At 38.0% G+C, this 19,944-nt stretch overlaps 1 protein-coding gene across 2 annotated transcripts in view; it reads right to left on the reverse strand.

Annotated features, from left to right (window-relative positions):
* Window positions 1–19,944, reverse strand: part of MED13L (mediator complex subunit 13L) — a 191,737-nt gene that overhangs the window by 22,064 nt on the left and 149,729 nt on the right. For both annotated transcript variants that reach the window (XM_084297308.1, XM_084297307.1), the window contains 11 exons: window positions 19,187–19,409; window positions 18,371–18,476; window positions 17,819–17,943; window positions 16,298–16,397; window positions 12,999–13,219; window positions 9,674–9,879; window positions 6,286–7,232; window positions 5,531–5,710; window positions 3,707–3,930; window positions 2,784–2,976; window positions 1,026–1,464 (listed from right to left, as the gene is read on the reverse strand). In XM_084297308.1, the coding sequence (XP_084153434.1) occupies window positions 1,026–1,464; window positions 2,784–2,976; window positions 3,707–3,930; window positions 5,531–5,710; window positions 6,286–7,232; window positions 9,674–9,879; window positions 12,999–13,219; window positions 16,298–16,397; window positions 17,819–17,943; window positions 18,371–18,476; window positions 19,187–19,409 (2,964 nt within the window). The remainder of the gene's footprint in view (window positions 1–1,025; window positions 1,465–2,783; window positions 2,977–3,706; window positions 3,931–5,530; window positions 5,711–6,285; window positions 7,233–9,673; window positions 9,880–12,998; window positions 13,220–16,297; window positions 16,398–17,818; window positions 17,944–18,370; window positions 18,477–19,186; window positions 19,410–19,944) is intronic.

Below are 19,944 nucleotides of genomic sequence, written 5' to 3' on the forward strand. Positions count from 1 at the left end.
GAAGTCCTCTGATTAGTTACAGAAAAGGTTCCCTTAGTAGTGGGAAGAGCAGCTAAACATTTTATTATTTTTTTTAATCTTGGTAAAATATTCCTCTATGCCTCAACAGTGAATGGGAGGCTCAACATCTGTAAGCGATAAAAAGCAGCTCAGACTCACTTTGTCAGAAACCACAGTGCAATTGATAAAGAGGTATTTTGCATAGATCCAGTGAACAGATGCCTTAAGAATAACCTGAACCAGTACAGGATGTGGGCTTTTCACTTAAGATACAGGAACTTCATAACATACATCATGACTAATAGCAATATGCATTATTATGAAAGTAATGAAAAGTAATGAAAAACATGTTCGCTCAGGAAGTTACTTACATAAAATATTAAAAAATATTTTCCTAATTTTAATGTTTGATGGATTATTATAATGAGGTCTTTAAAAATGTTTTGCTGCTAAAATTTATTTTAAAGTAACAGGAATATAATCCTGTTTTCTGACCTTGCAATATATCTCTGCACAAAGCAACACTTGTAATACAAGTCAAAAAAAAAAAAATCCACGGCTCTTATTTTGTATCTGTTAATAATACTGGCACGATGGAGTTGCCTGTGTAAGAGGCATTCAGTGCCACATGAGATATACTGCAGTACCTGACGTGAGATGGAGCTAGCAGATATGGCACAGAACCTGAGACACCTTGTGGTTTTCTTGTACTGCAAATGCAGGCCAGGTGGGGTACCCTAAGGCACCTCAAACAGCATGACAACACCCATGTTCATGTGGTTGTATCAAGCTTTGTTTCTTATAATGAAAAGGGGAGATCAGTTTTTTCCAACTCTTGTCAGTAATGACTACAAATGAATAAAAAGGGGCCTCGTTCCGTTTATACCTGGACAGTAGTACTGCACACATCAGAGGGTCCTTTCATTTCAAGGATTTACATAAAGCTTAAAGATTATGAGTTGTATGAAAGCAGAACAATGGATTTATTTAGTACTCCAAGTAATTTGAACACTTAAGTAACTTACCCTTCCTGCCCTTCTTGTTGCTGTTGTGGTATGTTTTGACCAGATTCTGCGTCTCCTCCAGGACCTGTGCTTCCTTGTGAACGGTCTGCTGTATTTCCCCCGGCGCTGGCGTTTTGCCCTGAACCAATGTTCCCACTAAACCCTGGAGTAGAGGTAGTGGTCATCTGGTTAACGCTGGGTGTTGCAGAAGATGCTGACAGCTGTGGCACAGAGGATCCAGAGGATGAACTGCTTCCTGCAGGAAGGCTCGTAGTCCCACCATTGGGAGTGGAGTTAAAAGAACTGCCTGTTGGTGCTGCCCCAGAAGTGGAAAGACATGTTGAATTCGAGGGTGCAGGTCCAGTGTTCCCAGGTATTGTCTGCGTCTGGCTTGCTGGGGTTTGATACTTCGGTGGTAGCAATAGGCTGCTGTCAAGCTGCAGAGTGGCTAAGTAAGGTGCTGAAATGGCATGTAAAAAGGAAAGGAGATTAATGACAGTCTTTCACATCAAAGTGAACTGGATTAACCATAAAGTCATACAATACTTTCTGTGCTTTTAGAATATTCTAAGACTGTACAAATGCTAAGTGAATATAATCTCCATTACAAATATTTACTTTGGAGTTCATTCGTCGGGGCTTCAGTTGTAACCGATATGAATCAGATGTCTTCAAAAACAGGACTGACTTTGTGGAGCTTTGTGAATCAGAGTTGGTTCCGACACATCATTACCTCTGGTTAGATTGTGTTGGGATAACACCTTTATACAGTGTTTGGCTTTGCAGTCTGTTACAGGTTATCTTAATCAGACTGAAAATCTCAGTCCTTTTTACTTGAGCTAAATAACGGCAAACTTTAATGTAGTTATTTCTATTCCTGAGCATCAGAAAAACAGATACCACAGTGATCATTTAAAAATAATTAATGAATAACAATAAATGAATTCCTCAATTGGCGGTGCATATGCTACGCCTGTAAGCCTTAAGGATTTATGTTAAGTAGTGTTGTAATAATTCCTCCCTCACAGTTATATGGTAAATTAAAACTAAAAGCAGACTGGATGTGGTAACAGAATCATTTGAGATAAGTAAGTCCTATCTTTCATCAGACTTTCCTCAAAGGATGGTGTGAGCATTCAGCAGACTGTAGAACTGCCCAGCTATTTCTCATCTCCATACACTTTCCTAAGCTTTTCTCCAGTACCAAATGACCATTCCACACAGCACGCAGACTCAAGAACAGTCAGTCCTTTTTCAGAACAAACGCAGTAAGTGCTTTTCAAGAAACTACTTACAAGTTCCTACATATTTTTAAACAAAAAGTAGTTTGCATGCTTCAGCTCAATTAGAGATTTACATGGCTTGTTTTCTGTGACCACTGCCTGCCTTGCTGACCAGCACTATCTCAGCAAATGTATTTCCAGTGACATTTTGGGTGGTTCTGGGTCTTGTGCTAATCCAAGCTGTGTATGCCATGCACGTTAGGTTGCTTCTGGATCCCTTCTGAAATGGAACAAGCATAGCTCTCCCAAGATGAATCTCCAACATGACCACCAGACTGATAAAGAACAACAAAACTTTCTAAAATATGCAAATATAACACGGAAGTGATTAAGAAATGATTAAGTGTTACCATACTTTTTATTCTTTATTTCTAAGCAGATCTTAATCTGTATCTTAACAGAAACTCCTCTGCTCCCACCTGCTGCAAATAACATCTAAAATACCTACAGAAAACAACAAAAAAAAACAGCCTTGCTAGCACCCTGGTAGACTTACCTAGGTGATGCCGGCAAACTTGCGCATAAAGTTTGAGTCTGGAATGATTGTCACACTCCTCAGTGCCCCAAGGCTGGTTGAACCATTCGCTCACGAGCTCATCCGTTAGCTTTTGTGCCACAGTCTTTCCCACCCGCATAATCCCATCACGTAACACTTTGCAGATTGGTTTGTGCTGGCCAAGTCTACACATCTGGTGAGGAAAGAAGAAATGCTTGTAACTAGATGCAAAGTACCTGAAGAAGTTACGCAGCCTAAACCCTTCATGACCACCATACATCTGGTGACCTCTTAATAAACAGAAAAACAAAAGGCTAGGTTTATCTCACGTATTGAATTGCACTTAGAGCAAAACTGAAGTCACAAAATACTCTTATACATTCAGTAGTACACAATGAGCACTGTTTAAAAACAAAGAAAAAAAGGTTTTATCTCCAGCATAAGCAAGTTTCTTTAATTGCTCTGTAGGTTTGGTTGGGTGCTAGGTTGCACCTGTATCAATACTCATATTGTATTCCCTGTATAGTTTATCCGCTATAGCTGTTTATAGTTTGTTCATCTGTGTGATGTTTGAGGAACATCTCATGTGGTTATTCCCCATATGACCTTATTCAGACAAGCTAAGAAAAAAACACCAAATGCTTTGCTTTGGCTTTACTGAAACATTAACCAGCACTGCATATGGCCGTATTCCAGGATTAAATTTTGTCTTTCATAGGAAACAGACTAGTCAAGATCCTAACAGTATAAGCTCAGCAAGATATCATTCTTGGCTCTGAAAGTGTAGAAAGTTCTCAAAACAGAAGAAATCCTTATACAAGCAACTGTTACTTTAAAAACCATGGATGTCTCTCAATGAACATGCAGTAAAGCAGAAATGACACATAAAGAAGAAATAATTCAGTGGGGTTCCTCTTTCCAACCTCGTATACAGCACTCAAGTCCCTGAAGAAAGTTTTGGCTCCATCGAGCAAGGCCTCATTTTCTGGACACACCACAATGTAGGCAACATCCCGATGGCCCCCATATGGGTCTAGCAACAGCCTCTCCCAGAATGGCAAGGAGAATGGAGAGATTGTCAGGAAGTCCTTGTCATATCCCACCAGTAAAGTTGGGATTGGAAGAGGCTCGGGAGATTCCTCAGAACCTTTAAAGAGAAGAAAAAGAGAAAGAAAAGATGATGTTAAACATAGCTGGTTTAACTGCAGTGGGCTCGCTGATGTAACAGGAGGTTGGTGGTCTGACAGAAATATTGGAAATCACCAATCCCTTGCTGTGCTGAGTTTCCTGGAAGTTTTACCACAATATAGGAACATATACAGAGACTGTATCATGCCTGATAAACCACATCCTTCCACAGCCTTTTCCATGGAAAAAAAAACTACCTTTAATTAAGGAGAAGACAGATTTACATTGCATATCAGAAATGTCAAGAGACAAGTTCAGCCAACTGAAGCATCACTACAGCTTTCCTAGAAAGCTGCAATAAAACATGTTTCAGTGTACTGTAAATAAACCCATTGCCCTCCCTGAGGCTTACTCTCACAGATTTAGGAAGAAGAGGTTTTACTTTGTCATAACCATAACCACAACCACATCTCATGAGTGCCTATTCAACCAAAAGCAGTAACATGAATAAAATAAAATCTGATTCTATGGTTCATCTACCTCCAGATAGGGGTGCACAATTACTGAATAAAATGGTTAGCCAAAATTTAGATTTCTAAGGCACATGATAATAACCAAAGTTATCCTAATTCAAAAAAATGCCACTCTCCTCTCCGTACCAGCGCACTTGCTGTCACAGCTGAGAGGATTACCATCAAGTTTAATGTGCTATCTCCCAGCCACTGCTCATTAGAAGAATGCTGCTGAAATATTCAAATAAAAATATGCTGCTAGTTTCTGCCGAGTATTATACAACTTTATTGAAAAGCCGACATTCAGTAAAAATCACTGAATCTGTATCAAAGGCTGCTTACTATAGAGGTAGCTTTGGTTTTATTCTCTGGTAACAGTTGGCAGGTCCTAACTAACTTAAATTTACAAATGCTGGATAAAAGTTTAGATTAGAAATACTTCTTGTGAAGCACAACAGCTTTAGACAGGAACTGTTGTTAGCCTAATTGTCCTAGCCTTGAAACAAAGTAGCAATATATCAAATACTAGCAGGAGAAAACAAAACACTGCAGAACCTTGGAAAAAAATACGACTACATCACCTAAGACTGAAATAAACTGCAAGCAAGAAATACATATTTAAAGGTAAGTCATGCACACACAAAATCTATTTTGTAATGTGTATTTTTGAGAAGTATGGCTTATAACCAGGAGGTGCTTGAACTGAAACGGAACTGAACATTAAGACTATGGGAAAGCTCATGAGCAGCACAGCTCTGTGGGGTAGTATATGCATTTTTGTATTTAGAGTGTTAGCTCACAAAGCCACTCTTCCCCATTATGACTTGGTACCATTTTAACAGCTTCCCCTCTTCACGTTATGCATATAAAGTGCAAGCCAAAGAAGAGATTCATCTTTATCCTCACCCAGCAATTCTGCACTCTAAGCATTCATCATCTGGGAGGGTAAAACCTCCACTGTAGTACTGAAGTGTGTACTTCAGAGGCCATTTAAGACCATGAAAGTTATCTGAAGAGCCCGACTGTAATGATGTATTTCCAGAAGAAAGCACGCATTTCTAGAAAACTATACTTTCATTTTAACTGTATGTAACATAATACACATACCATAGGTTCCTCGTCCTGCCATCTTGTGGAACTGCTGCCAGGTGAGTGGTCCCTGCACATGCTGGATGTTCTCCCAGGTCCGTCCTGTTCGCTTCTTCTGGATAGCATCCTGGAGAAAGGGCTGCAGCGACAGCAGCATGCGCACCACATCCTGGGAGGAGAGCATGCTGATGTCCAACACTGCAAGACAAAGGAGCACCCGTCATTTTCAGCGAGGAACAGGAGTTGAATAACTCTAATTAGCTTAACGGAGTTTGGTGTGGTACTTGATGAAACCAACAATGAAATAAAGCTGTCATCATAGTCCTTTTCACATACCTTTCAATGTTACCATTGCCCAGCTCAGCTCATCTTCAGCATATAAACACATAGTATTTGAGTACAAAATCACTTTTCTATTTCGAGTAACACATTCATACAGTGCAGTTCTTTTCTGATGACTACACCCTTCTCCAAAAAAGGGCCATAATTCTGCCCTCCCCCCCAGTACTGGACGCTGCTTTCCATCTGTGATTCAGATTTGTTAAAAGATAAATTCTGAGTAAATTTAGACCACTAAATCTAAATGCTAAGGACAACTGGACTACTGTTATTTTCTGTGTAACTCATAATGCTTACAAAAACTTACTTTACTTCTAGAATGTTTTAATGCATTTATTTCCTGCATAAAGATTAATTAAATCATGATTGCCAAGTTTCAAACAAAGTCATAAAGGTCACAAAATTTAAAGAAAAAAACTTGTTCTGATCCCTACCATTGCTGTGAGGCCAAGAATGCACAGTGGCACTTCTTACTAGGGCTTCATCCACTTTTCCACCAGTGGGGTTATCGACATACTGCCTGCCTTGCTCAAGGGCGTTGAAGCATTCTATCCAGGAATCGTTGCTGTCTGCCTGCAGTCTGTCATAGCTCCAGTTCATACACGGGAGTGTCTGACGGTTATTGGAGGACATGTAATCCAAGCAGCTCAGAGATGTGAAAGGCTGTGTGTGCTGATTCTGGAGGAGCAGGAGGAGGCTCATTGGAGGTTCCTGGGTCCTTCTAGCTCCCTCTCCCATCTGAGAGATCAAGTTGCTCTGACATATCATCAGTCGTCTTTCTGCGGCTTGGCCGATGTCTGAGGTCTTGCCAAAAATATCCAACTCGTCCTCAATGAAGAGCCCAGAGTTGTAACCTAATTTGCGATTCATAATAGCACTAAAGCCACAGGTGCAACGGTACTGATCCTCATTAGATGAATCTGGGATGTACAATCCAACATCTGCACCTTTAATATTCATATTACAGGCGCATATACAACAACTGTCAAAGTTACGATCTTTGAAGATGTTCAGCACGGAGTCTGAGAGAATCAAGGTGACGTACAGGCTGTGTGCTTCGGGGATCGGCTGAACAGTGGCTGGCTCCACAGAATTAAGCGGTCGCGTCGTAGACGGGGTAGAAGCAGGTGAACCTTGATCTGTGCTGTCGTATTTTACAGATCCTTGACCGCTTGCAGTACCCCCACCTCTAGGAGTCCTTGGGGTCCTGGGAGTGCGTGGGGTAGGGACAGAGAAGCGGGGAGTTGCTGGTGATGGCAGAACTCCTGCTCCACTGTTGCTGGCCGGAGCAGTACTATTCAGTGTCACTGGTGTATTCATCTGAGGAGTGTTCATCTGAAGATAGTCTTGGTCAGCCAAACTCCCAACACTAGGCACATTGCTACAAGGAGTGTGAGAAAAACAGAGACAAATGCAACAAACTGGTTGGTTGTGAAGACTGAGCTCATGAGAACTATTTTTAAGTAGAGGGAGATGGCTAAAGCTGAAAGGATTCATTGTAACTGCAGTAAAGAAGGAACACCTTCAGACACGCTGCTCAGAACCTTTTACTTACGTCTCTTTCAACTAAAATTTTAATTCTCATCATGAACATAGTAGTTTCTTATCAGTATGATTAAAAGGGATCCTTTCAGGCACTTAACCCTCCTGAAGATTATTTCTATGGGATAAAATTCAAATTGTGAAAAAGTCTCTTTAAAAGACTCTAGGTAAATTAAGTTTTTAGGGTATTTGTAACTCTTTTATGAAACAGAGAAGGAAAATTACATTTTGTTATTCTTTTAAACACAATTACCTGTAAAGAATTATACTATACATCGGTGGAAAATTAAAATATTTCAGAGTCATAGAAATGTTACTTTATTTTAGAAATTATCTCTTTAAGTATCTTTCAGAAGTAAATGCAGCATGTGGCATTTATATAAGGTACTGCCAAATGGCGGTCTGCTATTGACGATAGCATTTTAGATGTTATAAATTCAAAAATACTCATTCATTTAGCATTACATCATCTGCAGCACAAAATGACAGGTACCCTAACAAACTTTTAATCCACTAAAGCTAAGAACCGTATTTTTGGGTTACCTCTTGTCCTCAGTGATTTTTATTACTCTATTTTTATCATTTGCTGCCAAACTCAAGTGACCAAACCAGATTTTGTATAATCCCGTGACATCCATCTTCCCTCTGGAATGACTCATTTTATCAAGAAACGGGTAATAGGGAGCCAACCAGAATAAAAAATCTTTACTTCGCTCTTTCCAAGTTGCTAATAAGTTGCTCATTTTTCTTGAAATGTCTTCATTACACATTAGGGCAAGGAAAAAGCGTAAGAGCTCAATATGTCTCCTGATAAAGGAATGGATTTTTTTTTCCATGTCTGTTTTTACTGTGTATTTTGCGTGTTATATAAAATGAGTACTATTTTAATGCTTACATATTATTAGCAGCTTGAAAAGGGAAACAGTGAAGACCTTATTTCTTAGGATCGTTTTATTACCTTGAACTCATGTGTGTCCAACTCAAAGCAAGAGGAAAAAAACGAACAAAGGTTTGAAGGAATTTTGAACCTGAAGCATACTGAATGCCTCAGACTAACAAGAAAAGGTGACCTAGAAACCTTGATTGGCAATCACCGCTCTGTCGGAAGCCTGTGCTAATAATCTTCACTCTAATTGGATTATATTGAAAATGAAAGATTTTTTTTCCCCCAACAAATACTTGAAATTAATAAGCAGCCCAGGCCTGGTGAATCAGTTACTATTATGAAAAAAACTGAGAATTAGATTGCTCCCTAGGCACTATCAATGCTTTACAATTTCTTTTTTGCAATTCTTTTGAGAACACTGAAGGATCCTTTGGAGCTGGAAAGGGACTGATTTAAAGGAGTTATAGACTGATTTAAAGATACAGGCTACTTCCTCTAGAAGCTAGTGCAGTGCAGAAAGAAGACTTTTATGCTTTAAAAAGCATACTACAGTATGCTTTTTAAGAGGATTTATGAACTTTATGGTGGAAATTCTTGATAGCTTTGAAGATGTCCAGCAAAGAACTTCTTCCATAAACATTGCTAATTTCTGAGAACTGAGTAAGGAAGGCTATCTTTAAAGTTTACTAACAGAGATGGCTCTGATACTGGAAAGAGGTGTGGCATCTTTTCTTTCAATATTTAGAAAGAAGATGACAGCACACATCCAATCAGCATCTATCCCAGCAGCTTAGTACGTGACCCATTCAGACGAAACCACGGGAACTAGAAGAGCTAACACTGGGTTCACGGAGAGCTGTCACAGGCTTACCCAAAATTTTAGGAGCCTGCAGAAGGCAAACTGGTATCGGGACCAGCTCTCATCGACTGACTGTAGCTCAAACTGAATATACAGGTACAAATAAGAGCGGAGCCTAGCTGTAGACCAGAGAACTCAGTGCTGAAATGGGAGGACAGAGACCTGAGAGGCTAAGTGCATTCATTTTATTCCCTAGCTCTTCTGTTTTTTCGTTGAATTACAATATATTCCTGTATCAGAAATTGCAATTAATTCAAGTACCATTTGTTCCTGTTCTTTCAAAAGCACTAAGAGTGCAGTGGAAACAATGTACTACATTTTCCAAAAACTGTTTTTAATTCAAACGTTCCTACAATCAGAACTTCTCTGATCTGAGGCAATGACAGATTTAAAAGGTTTAAAACACATTTGCAGACTATTTTATTGTTCTGGTGCTTAGCTAAATACCCTTTAATATATGCAAGAATTTTAATTAACTAGCCCTTTGAAGTGTGGGCATGACAAACTCTGTAATTTCCTGCAAGACTGTACTTACTTGTAGCCATCTCTAATGAAAGGGGCTGCAGGTGGCAAAGGAAGTTGTTCAATTTTAGGAGGAACAGCCCAAGAAGGCCTGAAAATGCAGGCATCTGGTATCTTCAGAGGTAGGAGGCACTGACTTGGCAGTATCTTCAGTGGAGCAAACATGGAGGAGCCCACAAAAGGTTGAAATGATGGAACTTTGTGCACATACGAAAAATCCTGTAACATCCAAGTGACATTATTTACAACACTGTGGTAAGATGGATTTTTATGTTTACATATTTAATTAAAACCTGTTGTACTGTTTGAACCCTCTATAACCTCATTTTTTTTCCCCATAATTAAGGATATTTATTCATTCTACAAAACATTCAAGAGCAGATCCTTCAAGGAAACTCAGCTGAGGCTCCTTGGTAGGCTAAGATACCATACAGCTTTAACTAGCGGCAGTAGATTGACAATTAGACTACACTCATTAAGTCTGTCTGAAAAGCAAATGGTATACTGTGAAATATTCATACTCTGACTTAAAGCACCTAATTTAGGCACTTAAAAGGTTCATGTTCACAAGACTTCTGTACTGATAATGCAGAGGTTGAGTCACACTGTGAAGAAAACTTAGATGCCTTTAACTCAGCCTCTTTGAATAACCCCCACATTGGGGATGAATATAATCCAAATAATAACAGTGGACACTTTACACTAGCACCACTCCTAGTATTAAATATAAATAATATATTATTATAAAATCATTTATTATAATATAGCCAATACAATAAACATAATATTGAATATAAATTAAATCCAGTCAAACTGGACTTCCAATGGCTGTCATGGTTGGTTGCAGATAATGATTACAAGAACTTCAGCCAAGTTTCTAAAGCTATTCTGTGTTTCAGAAGAAAAGAACTGATTCTTTTGAGGCATTACTGCAAAGTAAAAATAATTATTAAAACACTAACAGCAATCTTTCTTAGAATTTCAGTATTTTATATCTTAATAGATCTTTCAGTATTTTTCCCTCACATCTTGTACAGCATTGAGAGATGAGAAATGCGTGGATTACTATCTTCAGCTGCTGAAAATTCAGCACAAGAAATCTACTTACATGTTCTCAAAATGATCAGCAATGGGTTTAGGTGCTTGTTTCCCCCACTGGTGTATATGAGCAGGTGTGACACACTTAAAAGCAGAGTAAACTGTGCTTGTTGGAAATGTTATCAGGCAGCAAATTAAAATGTATATTTTAATACTCCTAAATCTGTTGCAAGGGAGATTAAAGTACCTTCAGTATCAATGACATGCTGAACTCTGTTCCCACTCACAAATTTTCAGCTCATCAAATCACAGTAAAGACTTTCTTATCAAGGCCGAATTATCCTACTGTTAGCAAATAGTTTACTTTGCAAATAGAAGAATTAAACAAAGCAAGGTCCGTGGCAAGGCAAGGCCTTACAAACCTTGTTCAAAACTTATTTCAAGCTTCTATAATGATATCCGAATTGATAGATGCACAAACTATGCAAAGAGAGTGGACAATTGTACATCAGCAAAGCCTTTAAGAAGATGCCTTTTCTCATCATGCCTTCAAGTTACCAAGCTAGGAGAGAAGGAAGAAGAGGTTTTGCAATAACACAGTAGACTTGCTAAGTGCCTGATTTTCCAGGTGGGTAACTCGTCAGAAGGGGGCCACTGCTAACTCACTTCCTTACACTTCTGCAAAGTTTCTCTTTCTCAACAGCATTGTTTGTTAGCTGGCAACTCCTGGATCTGACTATACACAATTTATCAGTATATGGAGCTGTAATCTTTGAATGCAACCATCCGTCCAATCTCCTCCCATGGAGGTAGCTGAACGCTCTTTCAGAGAAAGTCCCCCCGTGGCTCGCCTGTACTTTACTTTCAGTCTGCCTTAAGTTACACCAATACTGCCTAGCAGGAAAATTTACTCATTCATAGCTGACTAAATCATTTACACTCAGGCAAGATTATAGATCAGTATTCCCATATTGAGTTATAGCCACTTCTTGTCCATGCAACTACAAATTCTTTATGTGCACAGCTCTCTCAGCAGTGTGGATAATTACAAATAAACCCTCAGCTAATTCCTAGGAGCACAAAATGAAAGGGAGGTAGATAGTGTTGGGGAAAGAAATGGCTGCTGAAATAGAACAAACAGGCTGTGGCATATTAAGGAAAGGGTGGGCCAGAAGGAGAGGACTTGGGCTATAAAATCAAAGGTTAGGGAATAGCAGGAAGACGGAGTTCTTGTGTATATCTGTCTACTTATTACCTTTATACAAAGAAGTTCGCACTGCTGCAGAAAAAGGAAATGTGCATTTTTAAATTAAAAAAAAAAAAATCCCTCAAGCTATACACATGGAAATATGATAAAGATAACTTCCGACAAAAGTGACAAAAATTGGCCAAACAAGTTAAGTAATGCAGCATGTACACAATCAGGCAGAATGACTGTAACCTACCTGTTAACCTGGGCTAAAGATGGAACAATGAAATACAGATCAATGTAGACTGGGTGCTTATGTTAAGTCTTTTTATGTGATGCTATGGAAAAATGGATACATCTGGATATGTAAAGCAGGGGAGGTGAGTACTAGTACCCAGTAGCAGAGTCCCCATTTAAAAATACTTCGTTACTCAGATATACTATAGGACTCAATAGAGGAGTAACTATGTGACATTACCTGACCTGTGTTATACAGAAAGTCAGATAAGAATGGTCCCATCTGGCCTTAAAACTTGTGAAGTAACATCAGCTGAAGAAGAAACAGAGCAAGTTCAACCCCTGGGCTTTCTCAGTGATTTTCAACCCTAACCAAAAAAGGCAACATTTCAGAGAGAAAAAGGCAGCCTTTCTACATGCATGATTTTATCCTAGCTGCATCCCCAGAGACTGGCAGCAAGGAGTGGCTATACATAAAAGGTGCTACAGAAAAATTATCTGAAGAAATAAATCATTTAAAAGCCACATAGTCACAAGTACCACGTTTTTCAAATACGTTCATTCTTTCTGTTAGGCAGAGGGCTCATTTCACATACAATACTCTTTGTTTCCTAATAGCACCCAAAAACATTACAAACATAAAATTATACCTATCATATGAGAAGAAAAATGCCTACAGTTAAAATCAGAGAAACAATTAAAAGGTCTTTTACTAGAGAAGTTCTTTTTCCAACTAAAGACCAATACAAACTTTATATGGATCTCATTCACATTTGTTAAAGTAGTCTGCCAGGCACGCTACAAGTAACTTGTTTGTAAAAATCAAAACATACACAGGTGAAATGATGAGAACACCACACGTGCAGCTTGTTACCTTAATTTCTTCAGGTTTAGGGCTACCTAATCCATCTTCCACCTCCATTTTGAACTCAGCAAGCTGTGTTGGAACCATGTTGACCATGGGACTTTCCATCATTCCCAAGGTGGTCACAGTCTCTGAACTTATTCCATCTTTATAACTCATTACCGGGGAGAAGGCAGGGTGTTGTTCTAAAGAAGGTGGTGTTGGAAACATCCTTTGGAGATCTGCCACAGCTAAATATGATGAAATAATGCACCATTAGTCATTCAAGTATAAATTCTCACGGAAGTCCAATAAAATAAAGGAGACAACTCAGTACGAGCTCTTATTTTGTCAGCTAAAACCTCGTAAAGATTCTACAGACTTTCTACAGGTCTGATGCCAGACTCTAGACAAGAAATTAATTCCAAGTGATGCATTTCAAAAACTCCTAGGGACACTTTCCAAACTTATTGTTCAGCAGAAACAGCAAACTGGTAGATATACAACTTTAAATATACAAATTTTAACCAAAAAAATCTTAATAGAAGAAATTAATTGACACTAATGGAAAGTTCACCCCAGCAGCTGTTACTAAGGAGATACAGAATTGTTTTTTCCCTTTTTTAGAGCTGACACCGAATCCTAAAGCAGAGACTTTTGGAATTAGCGTGCACTTAGCTCCATTTTTCCACTGACATGCAGTCATTGCAGCCTCATTTGGTCCATAGCAACAAAACTCCTGACAAAAAGACAGGCTACTGTTGCTAACACAAACACGGGTGATTTTGCTTAGGAATCAGCCTGCCAGACATCCAAAAGTGTTAGTTCTCAGAAAAAGCTGCAAAATTATGATTTTGCATCCCAAGACATTAAGCCAGGAAAATCCCTAAATTTCCTCTTGCTATATTAACACACTGTAATCCTCCATCATATATTTTTAATTAAAAAAAAAAAAAACACACACACACAAAACAGAAATGCTTAATAAAATGTATTGTAGTCTGTACAAACAGAAGTCGGAACAAAATTCTGTATTTTCTGCCAGCTACATTCTTTCTCGCTCCAGCTACCAGCTTCCATATTTATTTTGCTTAAAATTCAGAACACGTGCTACCTTTTCCTTATTTGAATTAGGACAGTTATTCTCTGAACATAACAATCACTCTGGTGAATTCATTGTTAAAACACTCAAATTAGAGCAGAATAAATTCCCGCAGGTGTCTATTCTGATGTTCTGTTTTTGACAGACTAAATGCCCAATTCCTTTTCCATACCTATACATACCATCCAGCCGTAGCTGATAGGACACAAGGACATACTTGTATGCAGTCTAAGGATTATGGAAAATGTATTAATAAATATAGATCAATTTCTGACTTGGAAAACAATGAGTTGTGGAAATCAAAACTGGTGAAACAGTCCAAGTCTCAAAAACTAATTGGAGAGGAAGGAACTAAGCGATGGAATTAAAATTATATATAGTTTATGAGTACATACACACAAAGAGCAAACAGTATATTTTTGTAGGATGCTGCGACCTCAAGTTCTGTCTCCACTCTACCTTAACAGAGCCAAAACATGAATTTTGTTCTTTTTTTTGTGCACAGACCTTCTGTCTCCTATATAATTCTTAAGACAAAATTAATCAATTTGAACAAGTGAAGTCCTCCCAAAATGGAGTTCTGGTGATTACAACAGTCAAAGCTGAACCCAAGTCTTACACAACCTGAAGTAGCACAGTAAATAAGTGGCAATGCTAGTATGAAGGATGCCACTGGGATTAAGTACTGCCTCTGTTTTTCAAAGAGATGTGTGCTTGAGAAAGTAGAGAAAGAAGACAGGAAAGAAGGTTAAAATGCAACATGGTCTGTAGGACTTTACTATGATGTATAAGGTGTTTCAGTTCCCTGCATATACTGTTATGCCTCAACAGCTGGTGTCAAGGGGAGATGGCTACAAAACAGAAGTGAAGTCTATCTTATTTCATACAGCTCTATACTATATAGCTTGCTCACATTCAAGCCCCAGTTAGCAAAATTCTGCAATGCAGAGTCATAAAAAAAGTTTAATTACAAAAAATCCCCCAACCCTATAGCAACAGGCTATCATTATTCATTTTCATATGTGTTATGCTTGAAAAAGCTTTGCATATTTAAAAAAGCTATGGATCAACTAAACCTGTCAAAATCCAATCTCTGTATACTTCAGACTTCTACATTTGAGTAAATCAGCCCAGCTTTTATGGGTCCATAAAACTCTGACTCATCTCCTTCACACCGTATTTTTTCCCCTCAATTTGTCCTCATTACCAGCTAAAGTTAATGAGAAGGCATTAAAGAATGATTTGCAGAGAGATTTGATTTCTGCTTATAGCAGCTACAAAAATCAAGTATTCTTCCTTCTCACCACAAAGTAATTTGTAATTCATAACCTGATCAGTTAGTATCACATAAAAAATTCTCACCTTCCTCCTCATACACATGCGAACACAAATACATACACACAACTCTCAGGAGAAATACCACCTACATAAATAATGCAAGAAAACCTATACATCTCAGAAAGTAAAAGTTATCATTCCCAGTATTTGCTGCCACAGTCCTTATAAAAAAAGCCCTATTGTTTTAATTTGCTTAACACATTTTCAGTGTACTATTTCTAAATTTCCTATACTTCTATACCTCTTTGTATTACACGTGTAGTGCCTGCACAAGCATCACTTCTACCATGAGCATTTGTAAGAGGTTTACGACGTGTCTGAAATTAGAAGCTAGTAGTTCTATTCTGTTGTATTCTGGATTCTTCCACACCTAGATTAAATCCTGAAAGTGATTTTAGTCTGAATTCATCACATGTTGAATACAGTTTTCTATTGACAGGTTGCACCATAACGGCCAATTGGTAAGTCACAGCTTTAAATCCTGAACAGACATGTAACAAAAGATTTGTACTTAAAAATGCATATGGTAATGGTGTAAGTGACTAAATGAGTTTAAACACCGAACTGAGGATACAGGGCTAGCTTCCAAATGAACATTTTTAACAACTCCCTTCTGTGCTTCTATTCCAAGACAACAGTGTCAGAAGCAGAGCTTCTTAAATCTCTGTAGGCACATTAAAAATGTATGTCTGTATTACCATCCGCTGTTTTCATTAAAATACACTTATCCTCTTTTAATACTGGCATCCAGCAATTACAGCACAAAATAAGCACACTAGCTCATAGTTCTTAAAAAGTGACATTACAATCCTCCTACAAAAGAGGGAGTGTGGTCACTATAAGGAGATTCTGACTGTCAACAAAGCGGTGATCAGTTGTTGCTACTTACTTGGTGGGTAAGGTACTGCTGTTCTACCATCCTTCCCTACAGGGCGTTCCTCAGACCCTACTGCAGGCATTTTTGATGACCGAAGAGCTGGTGATACAGCCTACAAGCAGAATAATTATATACCATATTAAAAACATATGAAATATTAAAATTCACAAGCTATTAAAAATTCTTAAAACTCTCTGAATGAGATTTCACAAAAACAGAAGAAACAAAACTGTACTTTTCTGCTCTCCTATCCTGCCCCACTAAGGAATTTGGATTTCTTTTCCCCCCTATTTCAATACTAAATCCAAAACAAGTCTTTGAAACATTTATGTGGGTATACACATGCACAGACACATAGAAACACACAAATGTATCTGTATATACACAAATCATTATTACAAACACTGAGCTTGAAATTCATGTGACTACTCTTTCTTCCATGTTTGGATTACTCTAAAGTAATACAAAGAACTGAGATAATACTGAGGACGTGTCACTGAGAGTAAGAATGCCATCAACAGAGACTACAGGGTACAGCTGAACACATCACAAGTTTTAAGGCAGGAAGAACATGAGGTTCACCCAAGCCAACTTCACAGAAAAACATTATTTTTTTTTTGACAAAATATTTCTCTAGTAGATTGGTATATTAACGGTGACATCTTAACTGCAGTTTGTGTGAAACCACAGAACAGGGAGAAATGGTAAATAAAGAAAGAAAGTGGTGTACTTGAAAAGTACTGCCAAGAACCAGAAATTACAGTTTTAAGCCGTATTATCTATCATCAGTCAGTTTAGGATCACTTTTGTAACAACATGGCTATTAAGCTCAAAAAGAGTAATTATTCAAGTTTCCATGAGTCTTGTGGTTGGTTTTGTTTGTTTGTTTGTTTCCAGGTTATCAATGTAAATCAGCTTTTCCTTGTCTATTTCCTAATTTGTTGTCTTTGCACAGAATAAACTGCTCATAGACATACAAAGAAACATGCTTCCAAGAATCATTTCAATAAATTTGGATTTATTTTTCCTTTGTGCAGCTTCTCAAACATGGTTAAAGAACAAATCATCAGTCAATGAAACTAAAATCCTTCCCACAGCTCTCAGAAACACGAACTACTGACAAAAATCTAAAGACACTCAACTAGATCTAATGCACTCAAAAGGCAACTGCATTGCTTTACCTAAGGAATTACTCTTACAGACTGTCTCTGCAATGACTGTGACAGCAAGTTAGCTGATTTTCCTCACAGTATACAGGTTCTCTTCATGACCAAAAAAATGTCAGATGACACAAGCTTTGACATTACCTAACTCATCTTCTAATATTCCCGAACTGTACACAGTGATGATTTCTCTTTTGCAGATATCCTTAAAGGATACGTCTGTTTGCTTTCAATTATTCCTAGTTAAAAACGAAGCCTGCCCTGAAAACTGTCCCTCCTCTCTATTAAGAGATAACTGTTCCCCACTACAATTGCAGCATCTTTCTTTTGATAGGGTTTAAATTCACAGAACACTCAATTAAAGACTTACACCAAGCTCGTCTTCATCTGAATTATCAAAGATATTATCTAGATCATGAAGTGACGGTGCCAGATCTGTCACCTGTGTGAGGCTACTAGAGCCTACTCGGCTTGCAGCATTGTCTTGCCGGGTATCTATCAAAAAGAATGGAAAAAATAGATGAAAAATAGCAGCAAACTTAAAAACCAAAAAATTGCCTTTTTTTTTTTCTTTTTCTTTTTTTTTTTTTTCCAGTTTTACTTCTCACTCTAAACAGGGAAGAAGCAAGAATCACTGAGGTCCCTTTTCTATGATGTAGACTAGAAATAGCTTGGCAGTCAAATTTTAAGCAATGGTGATTTGGAAAGAACAAAGGCAGCTACTGTTAAACTTCAATATTTAAAAAAATATTTATGTTGTCATAAGAAGGACAAGCAGAATCAAGCTCCATATCAGAAGCTGTCTGTAACTTTCATGTTATGGTACTGTGTTCAGTATCCTTTTTTTTTTTTTTCTTTGGGATTTTTTGTGTAGCTTTGAGTATTTTTGATTTGCAGAGTGAATTAAAGAGATTTTACTCACCAGTCTTAGGTGCAGAACTGAAAATAGACATGGCATCTTTTCCATCAGGAACTGGTGTAGAATGACCTGTTGTGGGGATTTCCTTGGTTCCAATTCCATCTTCTGACTATACAAAAAATCCAAGAATTTTAATGGATATGAATTCAATCTGAATAAGAATGACTGCTGTATTATTGGCTTTCCTATGTCAAGCTAAACTCAGGGCTCTTGATTCAATGTTTTGAGAAGTACAAATTTTAAGAAGGAAAAAGAACACAGTTGTCTGACACTCATCTTAGTATCAGGAAAAACATGAAGTAACATAGTATACGATTTACAAAGGATTCCGCACACATCAGATAACTCCGATAGGCAGTACAGAAAGTTAGCCACCTTGATTTCTTTAGAAAACACATCTAGAATTTTAAGTGCAAATTTCATTGCGGTGACGTGATATGTGAAGCTCAAGAAAGTAAGAAAAATGTCCAGCAAATCCTTTTGCCTCTACAAGCGAATATAAGGCTTGAATTATTTTATTTCTTGGCTTAAATCTGGAACATGCTGTGGTCAAGCTGAATATACATAAAGAGTAGGCGTTCCTTGCAACAGCAGTGTTTTCATCTACACATGGGTTCAGAAGGATGCCAGCAAATGCTGGTTCCAAAATACCACGCTGAAACGAACCTTTTTCCTGTGTGCCTGAGCAAGAAAGAATCCCTCTGAGCATGCCCAGTGTAACAGGTTTGTGTCTTTCTGAGAGCTGTAGAGCAAATAGTGCACCACAGTACTATCCCCCCAGAGAGAACATTAATGACAAAAACTCTGGATTTACGTTACCTTGTTCTTTTTCAAAGGATCTTTTTCTGCCCCGAGTTTGCATTTTTTATTGCCAGTGAAGCTGTACTTTATGTCACCATCTTCAAAAGTGTAAGGGTCACTAGCATCTCCCAAGCCTTCTCCTGGTTGTTGTATTAGAGGCAAGGGATCAAGATAGTTCAGTGTCTGCACTGGTTTCTGTTCTTCCAAAATTTTAAACCGTTTATTAGGTTGTGCTAAGAGCCTGGAAGTAAAAATAAACAAGCAAACAAAGTCACCATGAAACAAACCAAGCATACCTTTTGCAGCAGAGAAAAAGAACAGTTCTTAAGATCTGTAGCTGTCACACACAAATACAGCCCATGTCTTATTCCATTCTTTTTGATATAGCAGGAATACAAGTTTTCTCTAATAAAGGATGCATTTGCCTACATTTAGTATCAAACACCCCACTGTAATAAGAACTTACACTTGGACAATGAGAGAAAAGTGAAACTTGTTACTAAATCAATATTCTTTGAAGTACATACATATAACCTTTTCAGCCTAGCAAGTTTTTATCAAAGTAATTATCAGTAATTATCAAAATCAATGTTGTCACAACTAAAAAAGTGTTCTTTAATTAATTCTAGCTTAGTCATTTTCATTAACTACTCTTTGCTGCATTTCTTCTACGCATTGTCAGAATGCAAAACTCATTTTTAAGCCTGCATGTAATTAATTCAGACACTCAGGCTACAGTTGATATGAAATATCTTTGCATAAAAGGAAACACATAA

Source organism: Netta rufina (genome assembly GCF_964035555.1).
Source record: "Netta rufina genome assembly, chromosome: 17".
NCBI lineage: Eukaryota > Metazoa > Chordata > Aves > Anseriformes > Anatidae > Netta > Netta rufina.